Raw genomic sequence first — 20223 nt, 5'->3', positions numbered from 1 at the left:
TTTCAAAATTTTAAAATCCATCTTATCTATATATCATGAAAAGGTCAAGGCTGTGGGCCTGTATTCTGGGGGTTTTCATGGTTTCCCTCTGAATAAAACTCCCTAAAGGGTAGATCTGAATTTATTATGATCTTCCATGGTTGTGTGGTACAGTGTGATAAACCCCCTCTCCACATGTGAAAGTCAGCAACCTAGTACCAGGTGATGTATCTTTTTGTAAACCCAGGCTAAGATAAAGAGAATAAGATAAAAAAAAAAAGAATGTAGAGTCAGGAAAATCCTTCAAATCTTCCAAACACAGCTATGAGTACTCTTGAAAAATGTGACAAGACTTTCTTACCCAACATTTATGCCCTTCTGAAATTACTCTGAGTTATTCCCATTTCTGTCACAACCATAGAGCAAACTTTCTCCAGCCTGAGAAGACTGAAGCCTTACCTAAGGAACAATGTATCTGAAAATATGCTTAACGGGCTTCCTCTACTTTTTATTCACAGAGACATTGCAGTTAGTGATGATGAGGTTCTTGATAAGTTTGCAATGGTACCAAGAAACCTGGACTTCATTCTGTAAGTCTATTTCTATACAAAAAAGTGAAGTTCCTTTTTAATTTTATGTATTCTTTTTGTAGTCAGTTTAATAAAACAAATTTTGTTGCATTGTCATTTGTCAAACAGTCAATTTAATAAACATTCTTGTAAGGTCTCTACAAAATAACACCTACTCAAAACAGTCTTTTGAATTATAGTTGGTAAAACACACATGGGTGTATACACAAAAAGAAAATATAGGGGTGTTGGCAATTTATACATACATGATAGAACAAACCAATATTTATAGCTAGAATCACTCCAAATATGATAATCACAATTGTGTTTTCACTCTTTTAATTTGGATAAGTGTTTGCAGATGAGACACTCTTAAAATCTCGACTAATGTTCGAAATGTAGTATTATTGCCTCACTATGTTCATTCTCCGGTGACTCGCTTTGTTTCCTTGACACTGTTACAGTCACAAGCTGCCAACTATTGTGACAATGTATGGTACATTGCCTCGGTTTGGAAATATCACAGATCCAGGGCTGTATCCTACCACATCAGAAACAGAGTCACCTGTGAAAGTAGTCATGTTAAATACCAGGTCTGCTGCAATTTCTGCACAACATTTTATGTGGGCATGACCACCAGCCAACTGTCCACCCAAATGTATGGCCACCACCAAACTTTGGCTGATAGCAGAGTTGACTGATTAGTGGCAGAACACGCCCCTGAGCACAACTTTCTCGATTTCAATGGCACCTTCACAACTTGTGCCATGTGGATTGTCCCCCTTCAACATCAACTTTACTGAACTACATACATAGGGAGTTATCCTTGTGCCACGTCATTGTTCCCCTAATACTCCTCACCTCAGTCTATGTTAACCCCCTGCTTCCACACCCTCTTCCTGACTCTCCCCTTTTTCTGTACTGCCATCCACTCCCTCACACATCAACATCAAAGCATGCACTCACTGGCTCCACTGCTTGTGTGTCTCATTCCTATCCCATGTATCAGCAGCCTCTCTCCAAGCCATCATTCAACCCCCTTACTCCAGTTTATTTGCTGAACTGCAGTCATGGTACAGTGTATTCAACTGGCAAAATGTAACTGCATAGGCACATGTGTGTGTGTGTGTGTGTGTGTGTGTGTGTGTGTGTGTGTGTGTGTGTGTGCCATCATGGTTATAATTCCTTTTTCATGTCACTAGTTAAGGCACTTTCCAGTTTACAGCCCAGCGACCAGAGTGCCTCTCATTTCCCAGAGCTTTTGTTACTTTATTTTGTTATAACAACAACATTTATGATTTTCTAACACTCTTTTGTTTACTAATTTGTCTACCATTCACATACTCAGTACGTTCCACATCAACCTGACACGTTCCACATCATTACGAAGTGTCGTATTCATGATCTATGGAACAAGTATTAATCTAATCTAATCTAATCTGTTACTTCGTAATTTATTTCACCTTTCAGGCATGAAAACTGCATGCATCTGTTCTTAAATCATAATAAATGTATAAGATAATTACATTATAAAGGCACTATCAGCAGTTAATTAAATACATGTATCTATCCTTTATCTATCTTTTCATACCTGCTACAAACTATATGACAGCTAACTGAATCTCTCACTTGGAAGTGATTGAGACAAATGTGCTTCAAAATGGAATGGAATGTTGAAAGTGTGTTGAAACAAAATAAAGAAGCTGTGTTCTTTAAAGAAGTTACTATACATATGAAACATAAACTCACAATAGATCATTTAAGATCTGAATGTAGTTCATTGACAATTTGTGTATTGAAGTGTAAGTTATGTTGGCACTGGGACTTCTTTTTCCTGTAGTTGAGTGCAATTTTTAGCAATTCAATGATTTATTTCAGAGTCACTGATACAAAAATATATACACTTCATAACTGTCTATGTAAATAAATATCAATTGTCCAGTTTCAGAACAAATAAAATCAGTACAAAAATTTCTTCCATTCTTTTAAAAAATTATATACAATAGAATCAATGGAATGATCATTATAAGTTGCACTGTACGTCACATCAACATGGTGTGAAAGACATTATATGAAAAATGGAATCATGAAGCATTTTAAGAATCACTTCATGTTAGCACATAGAAAACTTTTTGATACAATATTGTATTCAGACTGGTAACATTTTTATTTCAATGACTGCTTTGTATAATGAGCAAGATTGTTCTGGTAATACTGAACACTTACAGCCATCATGGCATTTAAGACTATGTCAATGAAAATTTTAGTTTTGTTGTGCTTTCCACAGTAAAAATGCGTTAAAAATATATTTAATACATATATAACCAGGCATACACGAAGTGTGGAGATTCATTGTAAGTGGCTAGGTTACCTGTGCCATGTAATCATCACCATATTTTGTACCCTTTTCTGCATTTTGAATTAACATCCTAAAGACTTTCACGGGTTATTTTGAAATGCCTGTACTCTAATAAACAGCAAATTAAGCAACAGCCACACTCTAAAATTGTGTTTCAATAATCCACAGTTAATTTTCTATTACAAGGATGAAGCTAACCTTTCTGATTTCAATAATCTTCTAATTTAGCTCTCAAACAATTTAACACACTATGCACAGCAAACACACGAAAGAATAAATTCAAGATACAGGAAGAGAAAATGAATATTCAAATTAGATACTAAAACAATATAAATCATTTTTACCTCATTGTACATCACTGAAGAAATGTAACAGGTGAATTTTAATGCAGTGATACCTGTCACATTCTTATTGAATGTGCAGCAATTACATGATACATAGATGAATATAGTTGTTCAATATAATATTCACTCATATGTAGGTACAATATTCAACACTGTCTTATATGCAAATATTTTAAAGCTGGAAATTCTGTATGCTTGAAGCATACTCAGGACGGTAGCCGGATGCCTTTGAACGACCAGTGCGGTTTGAGAACTCAGAGAATCGATCTGCTTCTGGGCCATGTGGTTGTGGCATAAGCAATACTGGATGGAGATTGAGAGACTTGCGAGAACCAGCGACAGACTGAGCATCTCCAACAAATCCACCATTCACTTCACCTGTGACGACAAAAACACAAGTAATTAGCTCTAGCCACAGTTACTGTTAACATTAAAAGATATTACACATTCCTTTAACAAAACACAGTGTATAAACATGCTGTTAGACAGTAGCATTTGAGATCTTGTTGGCTCAAGGTCTTCACATAATCTATTATGATAATGCTGTATTGTTTATTTGAGGGTAACAAGATGCATATTTATCTTTCCACAAATGTGGTCAGAGGCAGTCAAGATATTCTGGATCTGGGGAAAGCGTCTATTTGGAAGTCATTTAGTAACTATGTCAGGAAAGACATAGTAACCAGTGCCACCAGAGATTCCTGCAAAACAAGTGGAACCAGAGACATAAAATGATTACACAGGTAATTGGTTAATTCCATCTTCCATATGTCACTAGCAAGAGTTATACTGAAATAGTGTAGAACAAATAAGTTTACAGGTTATACACACAAAATTGCTTTTTAATACCCACCATGTAACAATGAAAACAGATCCCTAAATAACACTGTCACTTATATTTAATAAAAATAAATATATTAGTCTTTGATACTACTTGTGTTATTCAGAAACATACTTTAAATTTGATGACAACAGAGAAACTTTTATCTTCTGTGCTACATGAGCTGTTACAGCCACCAATATATTCTGATGCTCATCTCTGTGTCAGAGCAACAGATCCCACTTTGAGGGTTTTGAAAATAGATGTTACAAGCAAGAGTCAAAATGAACTTAGATGTGAAACAAGTCTCCATTTTCCTGCCTTTACATCTGAGAGTATGTTTAGAATCATAATAACTGATGACATTGTAGACAGTTGTACATTCTAATAGAGCACAAGAGCAATCAATGTAGAAAACTGTGCAAAACCTGACTGGTAAAATAGATTATGTGTGCACTTTAACACATCATCCCCCTCTTTACTACAATAAACTATCAATGGCAAATATTTGTATGTGAAATGACCATCAGGTACATCACAGGTATTTTCCATAAGTGTGTCTCTCGGCATGTATGAATAGATTGTTATTTTAGTTGCTGTTAAAAAATGCTCCTTACCTACCTACAGTCCTAATAAGCAAATGAGTTGGATAGAACTTCTATATGGAAAGAGAGTGCCCCTGTTGTCATAGAAAGCTGAGAGGTTGCAACATGATGTGTCAAGGATGTGGTCAGATTTTGTCCTGGCCATTGCTGTGACAGATGATAGCAAGATATCAGTGAACTTTGTAGCCACCAGATTATAACTGTCTAATGTCTAGGATTGTCCATGTAGCACTGGACTTATAACATACTACTGAGAGTAAAGAGTACTGTGAGTACCTAGATATTGGGAAACCTACCACTGTTTGAATCAGTTGTTGTGGACAACAACCTGCTAAACACAAAAACTGCTGTTGACAATTACAAACTGCAACAATAGATGGTTTGATCACAACCTGCATGCAGGCATTTCAACCAAAGCCATCTCAGTATTGGGATCTGACACCATAAACAACATCCATATCTCTACTCATTGCACACCACAAGGCATAGATAACAGCATGGACCCAGAACCAATGTAGGACATGCACAGCCAAGAAAAAGGTCACCTTTATTGATGAGTTTCAGTACATATTGGTGCACTTCCATTACAGTGTACAAGCACGTCAAAAACCGCATGATGTTATGGATGCATGTTGCCCCCCCCCCCCCCCCCCTGGGTGCCTTTCAGGAAGATGGTGAAGGTACTCTTGCTACAGAATATTCACTTTGGATGAAATGGCCTCTCAGCTGTATGCCATCTTCTCTCACTGGTAAATAATACCATAATCTAGTCTCTGACGATATGTAAGCATTCTTTCACAAACACAGCACCATTCACTCATTCCTTGTGTGTGACCTGCACTTTCATCATGCCCAAATGCCACTCCTTAATTGTGTCAGAATGCTTTGATGAATAGAGCACAGACTTGAGGGTGCTAGGTGTAGTCCCTGGGATCTATAACTACATACATACTCCACGAGCAATGACAACACTTTCCTGTGCACTAGAGCATCATCAGCAACCAGCTGCAGATTGCTGGTCATCCTATCTATCAGATTGTTTATTTGTAAAGAAAATAAGGGTAATTTTTTAACACTACTCTGAAGCACACTTGGTGGTACATTGGTCTATACCATGACATGGCACTGACATTTTCAGGCTAAAAGTGGCTACTACACAGTGTCATGAGTGTGCTGTTAATATTAATTTTTAATTATTGTAGACAGATCTTCACTGAAAATATAACAACTAAGGCACTGATCTGATACCAGCATAAATTTATAAAATAGAAGGAGAAAAACCAGCCATGAAATAAAATGAGTGATACATCTCTCTTAAGGACATGTTAACAGATAGAATGTACCTTTTGTCATCTCTCTGCAATATATTCTAAGTGCATCTGGTTACTAAATATATACAGACAGTCTGTCAATTTTTAAAACTGTCTAATTGTCATTGTACTACCAAGTGAGATAGCACAATGGTAAGGTATTTACGAGGATGGAAGTTCAAATTATTGTCTGGCATCCAAGATTTGGTTTTTCATGATTTCCCTGAATTGATTGAGGCAAATGCCAAGACAGCTGCTTTCAAAGGGCATACCCAGTTTCCTTCCACAATCTGATCTTGTGCTCTATGTCTAATGACTTTGCCACAGATGGGACATTAACCCCTAATTTTCATTTCTGCCTTTTTGTCAGTGTACAAAGAGTCACAGTTTGCTTTAAGCTATATTTGTAACAAAACTTATATATCAGGCAGGCATAATTCAGATCCTGCAAAACAATTTGCTGTTGGCGTAAAGGGATCGGACAAAAATATAAGAATACCACAAGAAATACATGTTTCCACAAAAATGCTAGCCAAACCTGCAGGTTGTGCTGCTGTATTTGACCATGAACTGCACCTCTATAATGTCCTCAATACGTTACAACTGTTGGTCATCATCAGAACAATGTCCTGTGTTGTTGTGAGTGCATTATGTGGGAGCTATGTGAATTCGAATGCGGACAAATTGTTGGTGCTCATATGGTGGGTGCTTCCACAACCAAGGTAGCAGAAGCAGTTGGTGCTTCAAGAGGCACCATGTCAAAGATTTATACTACATACAGGGAAAGTGTAAAAACATCACCAGTTAAGTCACAATGTGGATGGAAGTGTGTGTTGAGTGATTGTGATGGAGGTAAGTAAAGATGATTGTGACAAAAAATGAATGGATGACAGCCCAAAAATAACTGCAGAACTGAATGTCACATGCTTAAGCACTTTCAACACCAAAACAACATGAAGGGAGCTCCATAAGCTAGGAACAGCAGGCTGAGCTAGAATTCCAAAACCACTAATCAGTGATGCAAATGCCTCTAACAGGAACAATGTGATGCCAGAGTCATAAAACCTAGACTATGGAGCAATGAAAGAGGCATTTGGTTGGATGAGTCTTGTTGTGTGCTGTTTCCAACTTCTGGATGAGTGGAACATGACAGGGTTTCAGGAATGTTTGGGCAGCCATACTGTAGTATTCCATGGGCTCCATGGTTACTCTACAAGGGGCATGTGACCATTTTGGCTGATTAGGACCATCCTATGGTACAGAACCTGTTCCTCAGTGGTGATGCTGTGATCCAAGATGAGTGGACCCTTGTTCACAAGCTTGCAGTGTCCAGATCTTCCCTAGAAACCCATGCAGGAGCCATATTTATTGATTCCAAGGTGACTGTTTTTCAATGCCAATAGTTTTCCTACACCATATTAGGTATGGTAATTTGTAATATTTTTGGTGTTTCAACAATGTAGGAGAAGGCAAGTCACTACTTACTGTAACAATAGCATGCTAAGTTGCTGACACGCACAATTAAAAGACACTTCCACATCAGCTTCCAGTCTCAGCGTTCATCAGAAAAAAGAGAAACACACACCACTCATTCACCCGAGCAAGCACATCTCATGAACACATGACTGCCAACCCTGGCAGCTTGGGCCACAGTCTTTTAATTGTGCCTGTCTGCAACTTAGCATGTTGTCTTTATAGTAAGTAGCAATCTGTCTTTTCCCACATTGTTGATACTCCTAATTGGAGTTTCCCTTATTTAATTTTTGGTGTTTTTATATTTTGTTCACCTCTCCAGATTTTGCAGTTATGGTGGAGCTGTTTAGTCTCCTTGATGTGACAGGAATACTTAAGTGCAAACTGTAATGCATACCATAAATAATTGTTCTCAACAAAAATTCATAAGTTCAATGCACTTATTTAATTGGAAGAATTAGATATTCACCTGAGAGTGAGCCTGAATCCTTCCAACTTTACTGTGTAAGGGTACAGACTACATTTTCTATTTTACAAATAAGTACGACCATCTTGCAGTCTTTAAGTTTTTAAAAATAGAATTGGAAATAGGTCAATTTGCAGTTTTCAGAGTGCTCCCAGAAGAGAGGCAGAGCATATATTTTTGAGCAACTTGCACCCGAATGTACCAAACAGAAAATAGTGTGGCATGCTCACAGGCCACTGTTGATCAATTGCGAGGGAACCTCTGTGAATAACCATGGAATGTGTAATGAGTTAACCTTTTATGAGTAATGTGACTAACAATGACTAACAACTGTTGCTGTTGAATCTTGTATGTTCAATACATAAAGATTACGAGTTGTCCATGAGAGTTCTCATTGGGCTCATCTGTATATGGTATATGCTGTAAAAACATTGTGCACAATGTTAAAAATTCTGGTGGGCATTAGAAGAGTGCTTATCTTGCTGGAGTTGGAAAGTACTGTTAATATTTTTTCCATGTTTGTGAATTTAATTTGGGTTATAAACAATATATTTCTTTTGTCACTTTGCCCAAAACAGGTTACATCTGAATGTCCTCTTTTATTTTACACATAGAACTATAACATGTGCATTTTTTATGTTCTTTTGACTGCTCACCTGCAATTATATAATTGTGAAAGTGGATCTGCACAGGTCATCTTGCATGGTGTGACACAGCATGTCATCTGGTAAATAGTGTGAAGAATTTGCCATTTTTTTTAATTTTGGTAGTTGTATTAGCAGTGTATGTACTGTACCTTACGAATTCTGTCCATTGGTACATCTTCGGTGCGACTCTTTTTTTTTTTGTGCTTATTGTACAAACAAATTAATTAAACTTCCTTCATTGTCTAAAAACACCTGTTCCCCAACACCTCCCCCACCTCTCTCTCTCTCTCTCTCTCTCTCTCTCTCTCTCTCTCTCTCTCTCTCTTTCTCTTTTCCATGTTGCATGACCAGATATAAGTGCAGATATTTTTTATATATGTACAGACATCAGTTGATTAGTTGTTTTTTCTCAGTGTCAAAGTATTCCACAAAACCTACAAATATGTCACATAGGCTTAAAGTAGAAAAATAACCATGAACTTTGCATAACATTTTTACAGAACTATATTGAATGAGATATAGGCATCAAAACATGTTTTGGTAACAAAGAAAAGAAATATATTGTGTTTTGCAGAGAGCATAATTTAAAATCCAAATTATATGAATGTGAATTATTTACAAGTAATAGTCATAAGATTTTAATTGACGAAATAAATTTATGTAACTAATTTTTTGTTTGTTTGTAGACATGAGTCTCCAGTCCTATTATTCACTGAAACCCTCATGCCTCAGTTCCATAGCAGCAATACGAAATGGTGAAGTAGATGAAGTTGATTATTGTGGGGTAATTGTTTTCTGAATTTGATGGGGAACAATTATGTAATAATTCACACTGAGTGGAATCAGTTTTCAACATCTTGACAACATTTTGAAATTTTAAAGAAATTGGTGAGGAACTTCCGGAGATGTAAAATACTGAAGAAACAAACATAAGGTTTTTGCTAAAAACATACCTGTTAATATATTATATATATTTATATACCATACGGTACTCCAATAGGTAAGACCCTCTCATATTCGAATGCAACATTGTGCCAAAATTTCATAGCAATCAGTCAAGAACTGTCAGAGATAATAATATACAATTTTGAGCAAATGAACCTCTACATTTTTATTTGTACAGATCACCACCACCACCACCGCCACCACCACCATCACAGATTCACTTCTGCTAGTACATCAGCACCTATCTTTCAAACTTTGCAGAAGTTCTCCTGTGTACCTTGCAGAACTAGCACTTGTGGAAAAAAGGATTTTGTGGAGACATGGTTCAGCTACAACTCAAGCACTTTGCAGAGGAGTGTTCACTGATTTGAAACTTCCTGGGAGATTAAAACTGTGTGCTGGACCAAGACTCCACCATGTACATCTATAGACCTACTCTGCAAACCACTGCGATGTACATGTCAGAGGGGATGTCCCACTGTAACAGTTATTAGAGCTTTTCCCCATGCCATTCATGTATGGAGCACAAGAGGAATGACTGCTAAAATGCCTCTGTGTGTGCTGTAATCTTGTCTTCGTGATCTCTACAGGTCCAATGTGTAGGAGGTTGTAATATATTCTTTGGCTCATCAGTTAAAGCTAGTTCTAGAAACTTCATAAAAGAAGGTTTTCAGTCATTCATTTAGTTAGGTAGTTAGTTACATGTTCCATGGGTCATTTGAATGATTCTTTTATTGAAATTATGTGGGACAAGTCAGATACAGGATATGAATTCATGATTAGTGTTACCATTAATGAACACACTTTTTTAGTTCTACTCATGCATCTATACTTAAAAACAATATTTTTAAATTTTTTACTTATTAAGTTTGCATCTACTTTGAAGAATTTACCAGTTCATTTGTTTCATTACCTTTGTGTCACTCCGGCATGGGTTGAACAAACCTATGAATATTTATCCTGCCCTTTGTTCTATCTGTTCAATACCCACTGTTAGCCATATCTAGTATGGGTCCTGTTCGATATCCATATAAACTGTTGCACTCAATTATTCATGTGAGTTGTCCATTCCAACTGTGACTTATTGACATTATTGTCACTGTATATTAATATTTTTTGTTTTGTGAAATGCACTATTTTACATTTCCGAACACTTTAAGGAATTTGCCAATCACTGTACCACTTTAAAATTTCATCATTTGAGTTTGGTGGAATATTTGTGCAAATAGGTAACTTTTTATCTGTAAGAAGTCCGAGGACCAATAATACTTAACATGAACAGCAGGGATCCCAACACACTTCCCTGCAGCACATGTTAAGTTACTTCTATACCTGTTGAAAACTCTCGATTCGAGATAATGTACTGTGTGCTCCCTACTAGAAAATTCTCATTCAAGTCGCAAATTTTGGTAAATACCCCATACACTCATACTTTTAATAGTCAGCACAAATTCTGCATTGAGCAGCCATGGTCTACTGATCGAGCTATCGAAGCACAACTCGTGACTTGCCGTCACAGCTTTACTTCCACCATTACATTTCCTACCTTCCTGACTTCCCACAATGCAAAGGTCCTACATTCAAGCCCCAGTCCAGCATACACTAGCAGCAACCCCAGATTCTTTAAAGAATCTAAATGCGGGTATAAAAAGGAAGTTTCAAATTGGCACACACTCCACTGCAGAGTGAAAAAACATTCTAGAATATTATTATTGTTATTTCTTTCGTTTCTCAGACGTTATGTCTGGTTAAAAATGGAAAGTGACGCGGACCTTGATCAAGCATGACTTCCTTTTAACTGTACGGTATATGTTACATTGCATTTAGGAACTTTCGGGTAATTGAACATGTATCAATAATTACAGATTTCTGTAGTTGTATATATACGTTTGAATGTAGCTGTATTGCGTTGATGTACTGGTGGATACTGAGTGGTATGACTCCTGTAGTTGATAGTATAATTGGTATAATGTCAACTTTATCCTGATGCCACATGTCCTTGACTTCCTCAGCCAGTTGGATGTATTTTTCAGTTTTCCTCCTGTTTTCTTCTGTATATTTGTTGTATTGGGTACGGATATTTCGATTAGTTGTGTTAATTTCTTCTTTTTATTGGTGAGTATGATGTCAGGTTTGTTATGTGGTGGTGGTTTATCTGTTATAATGGTTCTGTTCCAGTATAATTTGTATTCATCATTCTCCAGTACATTTTGTGGAACATACTTGTATGTGGGAAGGTGTTGTTTTATTAGTTTATGTTGTATGGAAAGTTTTTGATGTATTATTTTTGCTACATTGTCATGTTTTCTGGGGTATTCTGTATTTTCTGGTATTGTACATCTGCTTGTGATGTCATCTACTATTTCTATTTGTTGTTTACAAAGTCTGCATTTATCTGTTCTGGTATTGGGATCTTTAATAATATGCTTGCTGTAATAGCTGTATTGCAATCATGAATCCTTCTGTCTCACTGTATATATTGCCTTTTCTTAGCCATGCGTTGGATGCATCTTGCTCGATGTGTGGCTATGTTAGATGATACGGGTGCTTGCCATGTAGTGTTTTCTTTTTCCAATTTACTTTCTTTGTATCTGTTGATGTTATGTGATCTAAAGGGTTGTAGAAGTGGTTATGAAACTGCAATGGTGTAGCCGATGTATTTATATGAGTGATTGCTTTTTGTATTTTGCTAGTTTCTGCTTGTTCTATAAAGAATTTTCTTAAATTGTCTAATGTAGGTTTTTTTATGTCAATAAATCCCCTTCCTCCTTCCTTTCTGCTTAATGTGAATCTTTCTGTCGCTGATTGTATGTGATGTATTCTATATTTGTGGCATTGTGATCGTGTAAGTGTGTTGAGTGCTTCTAGTTCTGTGTTACTATTTCACTACTCCAAATGAATAGGTCAATATTGGTATAGCATAAGTGTGTATATTTAGTGTAGTGTGTGCTCCTATATAAACCAATAGTTGTAACTCTTTCATAGTTGTATTTTCATTTATTTTGTTGTGTATGAGTGTGTTGATAGTTGTTATTGTTGTTTTGACATGTGGGTTATTTGGTGGTCTATGCAAGAATAGTCTAATGTCTGTATTTGTGTATTTGTATTCTATATATGTCAGCCAAAATTTTTCTTCTATACCTAACAAGTGTGTCACTACGTGATCTATTTGTGCTTGTTCTAGTGGCTGTCTTAATATTTCATTTTTCTCTGATTGTTTAATTGATGTGTGTTGTTCTTTGTTTGTTTGCTCTGGGATGTTTGAGTCCATTACTGTATTTTCTTCTTCTTCTGATTGCACATTATTTTGTTATAGTATTTGTTGTACTTGCTGTTTGATGTTTTCTAGTTCTGACTGGGGTATCCTGTTATTTTTGATTATTACACGGATCTGATCAGCTAGTCGTTGTTCTGTTAAAAATTTTAATTCTGGGTATCTGGTAATAAATGTTGTATATACTTGCGATCTGTATCCAGTTGAGTTGGTTCCTAAGTTTGTTGCTTGGTAATAACAGAACATGAGGTGTCGGTTAACTTCATCTGACCATCTCATCCTCTGTCTTTGTTTTCCTTCTAGAGTGGTTGCAGGAAGCATATCCTGAAAAACACTTCTATTTGGATTTAAATCATTTACCGTGTGGCTAGCAGTGTCGTTACCATTGTGGAGGGGCATAGGAGTCAAGCGTCGTCCCCGACCATGACAGCACTTGTCCGAGGCTTCATTAGTTCTGTCCTGAACCAACTAAACGGGGGTTGTTTGTTCTTTTCGTCGCCTTTTACGACTGGCAGAACATACTGGAGGCTCTTTTCCTGGGCCTCCACGGGGTTTATTATAATACTAATAATAATAATTATTATTATTAAGGAAGCTGCTAACAGACTGAAACCTCACACTTTGAATTACTTGTGATTGTCCCGGTATTAGTGGCAATTTCGCATCCCAAACACAGGAGAGAAACCCAATCTTCTTCCAACATCACAGCCTAAAAAAAAAATTAAAAGAAATAGGGAGAGAGAGAGAGAAGAGGAAGAGGAAGAGGAAGAATATGAAGAAGCTGTAGTTACACTGAAGTGCCAAAGAAACTGGTACAGGCATGTGTATTCAAATATAGAGATATGGAAACAGGAAGAATATGGCACTGCGGTCAGCAATGCCTATATAAGACAAGAAGAGTCTGGTGCACTTGTTAGCTCAGTTACTGCTGCAAGACGGCAGGATATCAAGATTTAAGTGAGTTTGAAAATGGTGTTTCAGTTGGCACACGAGAGAAAGCAGAAAGGTGGAAGGAGTATATAGAGGGTCTATACAGGGGCTATGTTCTTGAGGACAATATTATGGAAATGGAAGAGGATGTAGATGAAGATGAAAGGGGAGATACAATACTGCGTGAAGAGTTTGACAGAGCACTGAAAGACCTGAGTCGAAACAAGCCCTGGGAGTAGATAACATTCCATTAGAACTACTGACAGCCTTGAGAGAGCCAGTCCGTACAAAACTAGCATCTGGTGAGCAAGACATATGAGACAGGTGAAATACCCTCAGACTTCAAGAAGAATATAATAATTCCAATCGCAAAGAAAGCAGGTGTTGAAAAAAATGGTTCAAATGGCTCTGAGCGCTATGGGACTTAACTTCTGAGGTCATCAGTCCCCTAGAACTTAGAACTACTTAAACCTAACTAACCTAAGGACATCACAGACATCCATGCCCGAGGCAGGATTCGAACCTGCGATCATAGCGGTTGCGTGGTTCCAGACTGTAGCGCCTAGAACCGCTCGGCCACTACGGCCGGCAGGTGTTGACAGGTGTGAAAATTAGCAAAGTATCAGTTTAATAAGTCACGGCTGCAAAATACTAACGTGAATTCTTTACAGATGAATGGAAAAACTAGTAGAAGCTGACATCGGGGAAGATCAGTTTGGATTCCGCAGAAATGTTGGAACACATGAGGCAATACTGACCCTATGACTTATCTTAGAAAGTAGATTAAGGAAAGGCAAACCTAAGTTTCTAGCGTTTGTAGACTTAGAGACAGCTTTTGACAGTGTTGACTGGAATACTCTCTTTCGAATTCTGAAGGTGGCAGGGGTAAAATACAGGGAGCGAAAGGCTATTTACAATTTGTACAGAAACCAGATGGCAGTTATAAGAGTCAAGGGGTATTAAAGGGAAGCAGCGGTTGGGAAGGTAGTGAGACAGGGTTGTAGCCTGTGCCCGGTGTTATTCAATCTGTATATTGAGCAAGCAGTAAAGGAAACAAAAGAAAAATTCAGAGTAGGTATTAAAATCCATGGGGGAGAAATAAAAACTTTGAGGTTCGCCGATGACATCGTAATTCTGTCAGAGACAGCAAAGGACTTGGAAGAGCAGTTGAACGGAACGAACAGTGTCTTGAAAAGAGGGTATAAGATGAACATCAAAAAAGGAAAACGCGGATAATGGAATGTGGTCGAATTAAGTTGGATGATGCTGAGGGAATTAGATTAGGAAATGAGACACTTAAAGTGGTAAAGGAGTTTTGCTATTTGGGGAGCAAAATAACTGATTATGGTCGAAGTAGAGAGGATATAAAATGTAGACTGGCAATGGCAAGGAAAGCGTTTCTCAAGAAGAGAAATTTGTTAACATCGAATATAGATTTAAGTGTCAGGAAGTCGTTGGACTGAGAATACCGGACGATAAGATGCGAAGTGAAAGGCACGCACCCTTGTAGAGAGAGCCGTTGTTGGCGTAGGCGGGCTCGGGCTGCAGGCGGACGTGTCGCGTGGCGAGGATGAAGGCGAGAGCGGCGAGGATGGCGGCGTCGAGGCAGCCGATGAGCGCGAGCAGGAAGGCCCAGCGCAGGCCGCAGGCGCCCAGCTGGTACAGGCCGGCCGCCGGGCCGCACATGGCTCGCACCTCGGCAGCGTCCCAGCCCGCCGGGAACACCGCCACGCCCGCTCCCAGGCTCACCGCTATCGACAGCGCCACAAGCGCAAGTCACTACTGGCTCCACTAAAATACACCACTACAAGTAAAAGTGCTGGTCTTTTTGCACAATTAATCACAAAACGCAGGATTCAAAATTATTATACGGAAACATTGTTGTTGTTACATGGCAAATACAGGGTGGAGCACGAAATGCGTCACCATTTTGTTTTTGAATATAAACTTTATTGTCAATACAATCTGAAAGGAACATATACTACAATGAAGAGCCGTCCATGGCAATTTGGTCTAACTCGGCACATGCTCCATTGTTGTTGTTGTTGTTGTTGTTGTGGTCTTCAGTCCTGAGACTGGTTTGCTGCAGCTCTCCATGCTACTCTATCCTGTGGAAGCTTCTTCATCTCCCAGTACTTACTGCAGCCTACATCCTTCTGAATCTGCTTAGTGTATTCGTCTGTTGGTCTCCCTCTACAATTTTTACCCTCCACACTGCCCTCCAGTACTAAATTGGTGATCCCTTGATGCCTCAGAACATGTCCTACCAACCGGTCCCTTCCTCTCGTCAAGTTGTGCCACAAGCTCCTCTTCTCCCCAATTCTATTCAACACCTCCTCATTAGTTATGTGATCTACCCATCTAATCTTCAGCATTCTTCTGTAGCACAACATTTCCAAAGCTTCTATTCTCTTCTTGTCCAAACTATTTATCGTCCATGTTTCACTTCCATACATGGCTACACTCCAAACAAATACTTTCAGAAACGACTTCCTGATACATAAATCTATATTCGATGTTAACAAATTTCTCTTCTTCAGAAACGCTTTCCTTGCCATTGCCAGTCTACATTTGTTATCCTCTCTACTTCGACCATCATCAGTTATTTTGCTCCCCAAATAGCAAAACTCCTTTACTACTTTAAGTGTCTCATTTCCTAATCTAATTCCCTCAGCATCACCCGATTTAATTTGACTACATTCCATTATCCTCGTTTTGCTTTTGTTGATGTTCATCTTATACCCTCCTTTCAAGACACTGTCCATTCCGTTCAACTGCTCTTCCAAGTCCTTTGTTGTCTCTGACAGAATTACAATGTCATCGGGGAACCTTAAAGTTTTTATTTCTTCTCCGTGAATTTTAATACCTACTCCGAATTTTTCTTTTGTTTCCTTTACTGCTTGCTCAATATACAGATTGATTAACATTGGGGATAGGCTACAACCCTGTCTCACTCCCTTCCCAACCACTGCTTCCCTTTCATGTCCCTTGACTCTTATAACTGTCATCTGATTTATGTACAAATTGGAAATAGCCTTTCGCTCCCTGTATTTTACCCCTGCCACCTTTAGAATTTGAAAGAGAGTATTCCATCAACATTGTCAAAAAGTTTCTCTACGTCTACAAATGCTGGAAACGTAGGTTTGCCTTTCCTTAATCTTTCTTCTAAGATAAGTCGTAGGCTCAGTATTGCCTCACGTGTTCCAACATTTCTATGGAATCCAAACTGATCTTCCCCGAGGTCGGCTTCTACCAGTTGTTGCATTCGTCTGTAAAGAATTCGTGTTAGTATTTTGCAGCTGTGACTTATTAAAGAGACAGTTCGGTAATTTTCACATCTGTCAACACCTGCTTTCTTTGGGATTAGAATTATTATATTCTCCTTCAAGTCTGAGAGAATTTCGCCTGTCTCATACATCTTGCTCACCAGATGGTAGAGTTTTGTCAGGACTGGCTCTCCCAAGGCTGTCAGTAGTTCTAATGGAATGTTGTCTACTCCTGGGGTCTTGTTTCGACTTAAGTCTTTCAGCGCTCTGCCAAACTCTTCACGCAATATCATATCTCCCATTTCATCTTCATCTACCTCCTCTTCCATTTCCATAATATTGTCCTCAACAACATAGGCCCTGTATAGACCCTCCATATACTCCTTCCACCTTTCTGCTTTCCCTTCTTTGCTTAGAACTGGGTTTCCATCTGAGCTCTTGATATTCATGCAAGTGGTTCTCTTTTCTCCAAAGGTCTCTTTAATTTTCCTGTAGGCAGTATCTATGTTACGCCTCATGAGATAATCCTCCATATGTCCACCATTTAGTTTCCTAGCTTCCTTCAAACGAACACTGAAGTTAGTGATTATCCTACGGCACACGTCTTCCGTAGTTTCACTGCAAGCTTGAAGAATAAGTCTTCTGAGCTCCGTTAAATCACACGGATGTTTCGGGAATTTTTTTTCCTTTAGGTACCCCCAAAGAAAAAAGTCACGTGGATTGAGGTCTGAACTATTGGGGGGCCAATTTTGTCAGTCACTGAACCGACCTGGGAACCTGAGTGGAATCATCCACATGTCTAAATGCTCGTGTAAAAAGTCCAACACAGTGTTTGCAGTATGTGGCCTTGCTCCATCTTGCATGAACTACTGTGTGTTGAAGGGCAAGGCAGTAACAAGAAGCTGTGGAATGAAGCTATGCGAAGCATGCTCAAATAACGCTCGCTATTCACAGTTTCTTCAAAGAAAAAGGGTCTAATAAGTCCGTGACTGGAAATTGCTGCCCACGCTGTAATCCTCGGAGCATAATGTTGTCGTTCATGTAGCATCTGTGGGTTTTCAGTGGGCCAAAAGCGTACATTTTGTTTGTTAACCACACCGTCCGCGCCTCGTCTGAAAACCGAACGCTGTTGAGAGTTTATTCTCTATCCTCCGCACACTGATTAAACAGTAGTCTCTGCTGCTTGTGTTCTTTAGTGAGCTTCTGTGCACAGGTAATCTTGTATGGGTACATATGGATGTCACTTTTAAGAATGCGTTGAACGGAGCGTCTGGATATTCCCAGTTGCACTGCTGCCTTTCTACACCAGTTCCCGGGACTTCTCTGTACAGCAACTCGAACCGCTTCAATATTCTCCGGGTAACAAACAGGCTTAGGCCGAGGTCGCTTCGCTTCCAATACTGTTCCTTCCTGTATAAATTTATCGTACAACTTGTGGATGGTCTTCTTGCGAGGGACCCATCGTATGTTAAACTGTTATCGAAAACCCCTCTGAGTCCCAACAAGGCTTTTCGTTTCATGAAAAAGTAACACAATTGCCGATCGTTGCTGTGTCGTCAGTCTTCCATTTTCAGCCATTGCTGCTTATTAGTCTCCTAGCGGCAGTATCGTGAATTGCACGTCATTCCGTAACTCATTTGTATTTTCAAGCTCTACTGGTACTGCTGTAGAGATCACAGAGGGGTATCTATTGCGTGTCGTAAATTGTGAAAGAAACAATTGGTAACACATTTCGTGCGCTACCCTGTATCACACTGCAACAATAAAACACCGGAATTCTAGATCTCTTGTTATTCTTGTAATTGTGGTCTTCAGTCCTGAGACTGGTTTGTTGCAGCTCTCCATACTACTCTATCCTGTGTAAGCTTCATCATCTCCCAGTACCTACTACACCCTGCATCCTTCTGAATCTGTTTAGTGTATTCATCTCTTGCTCTCCCTCTACGATTTTTACCCTCCACGCTTCTCTCCAGTCCTAAACTGGTGATACCTTGATGCCTCTGAACGTGTTCTAACAAACGATCCCTTCTTCTAGTCAAGTTGTGCCTAAAATTCCTCTTCTGTCCAATTCTATTTAGTACCTCCTCATTAGTCATGTGATCTACCATCTAATCTTCAACATTCGTCTGTAAGCACCACATTTCGAAAGCTTCTATTCTCTTCTGGTCCAAACTATTTATCGTCCATGTTTCACTTCCATACATGGCTACACTCCATACAAATACTTTCAGAAAGGACTTCCTGATGCTTAAATATATACTCGATGATAGCAAATTTCTCTTCTTCAGAAACCCTTTTCTTGCCATAGGAGTTTACATTTTATATCCTCCCTGCTTCGACCATCATCAGTTATTTTGCTCCCCAAACAGCAAAATTCATCTACTACTTTCAGTGTCTCATTTCCTAATCTTATTCCCTCAGCATCACCTGATTTAATTCGAAAAATGGTTCAAATGGCTCCGAGCACTATGGGACTGAACATCTACAGTCATCAGTCCCCTAGAACTTAGAACTACTTAAACCTAACTAACCTAAGGACAGCACACAACACCCAGCCATCACGAGGCAGAGAAAATCCCTGACCCCGCCGGGAATCGAACACGGGAACCCGGGCGCGGGAAGCGAGAACGCTACCGCACGACCACGAGATGCGGGCTGATTTAATTCGACTACATTCCTTTATCCTCGTTTTATTCTTGTTGATGTTCATCTCACATCCTCCTTTAAAGACACTGTCCATTCTGTTCAACTGCTCTTCCAAGTCCTTTGCTGTCTCTGACAGAGTTACAATGCCATCAGCAAATCTCAAAGGTTTTTATTTTTCTCTATGGATTTTAATTCCTACTCCAAATTTTTCTTTGGTTTCCTTTATGCTTGCTCAATATACAGATTGAATAACACCGGGCACAGGCTACAACCCTGTCTCACTCCCTTCCCAACCGCTGCTTCCCTTTCATGTCAATCGACTCTTTACAACTGACATCTGATTTCTCTACAAACCGTAAATAGTCTTTCGTTCCCTGCATTTTCCCCCGCCACCTTCAGAATTTGAAAGAGTATTCCAGTCAACATTGTGAAAAGCTTTCTCAGACTCCACAAATTCTAGAAACATATGTTTGCCTTTCCTTAATCTTTCTTCTAGTATAAGTTGTAGGGTCATTATCGCCCGTGTGTTCCAACATTTCTACGGAATCTAACCGAGGTCGGCTTCTACCAACGTTTGCATTCGTCTGTAA

The 20223-nt window shown here is 38.8% G+C and overlaps 1 protein-coding gene across 1 annotated transcript in view; it reads right to left on the bottom strand.

Annotated features, from left to right (window-relative positions):
* Window positions 1-2496: 2496 nt before the first annotated feature.
* LOC126271973 (LHFPL tetraspan subfamily member 3 protein) overlaps window positions 2497-20223 on the bottom strand; it is a 136536-nt gene continuing 118809 nt past the window's right edge. Inside the window, exons 2-3 of the mRNA XM_049974432.1 lie at window positions 15224-15472; window positions 2497-3629 (exon numbers count right to left, since the gene is read on the bottom strand). Of these exons, the coding sequence (XP_049830389.1) occupies window positions 3424-3629; window positions 15224-15472 (455 nt within the window). The 3' untranslated portion in view covers window positions 2497-3423. The remainder of the gene's footprint in view (window positions 3630-15223; window positions 15473-20223) is intronic.

Source organism: Schistocerca gregaria, chromosome 5, assembly GCF_023897955.1.
Source record: "Schistocerca gregaria isolate iqSchGreg1 chromosome 5, iqSchGreg1.2, whole genome shotgun sequence".
Lineage (NCBI taxonomy): Eukaryota > Metazoa > Arthropoda > Insecta > Orthoptera > Acrididae > Schistocerca > Schistocerca gregaria.
The sequence above is the reverse complement of the archived record's forward strand: the minus strand, read 5'-3'. Positions and strand labels throughout refer to the sequence as shown.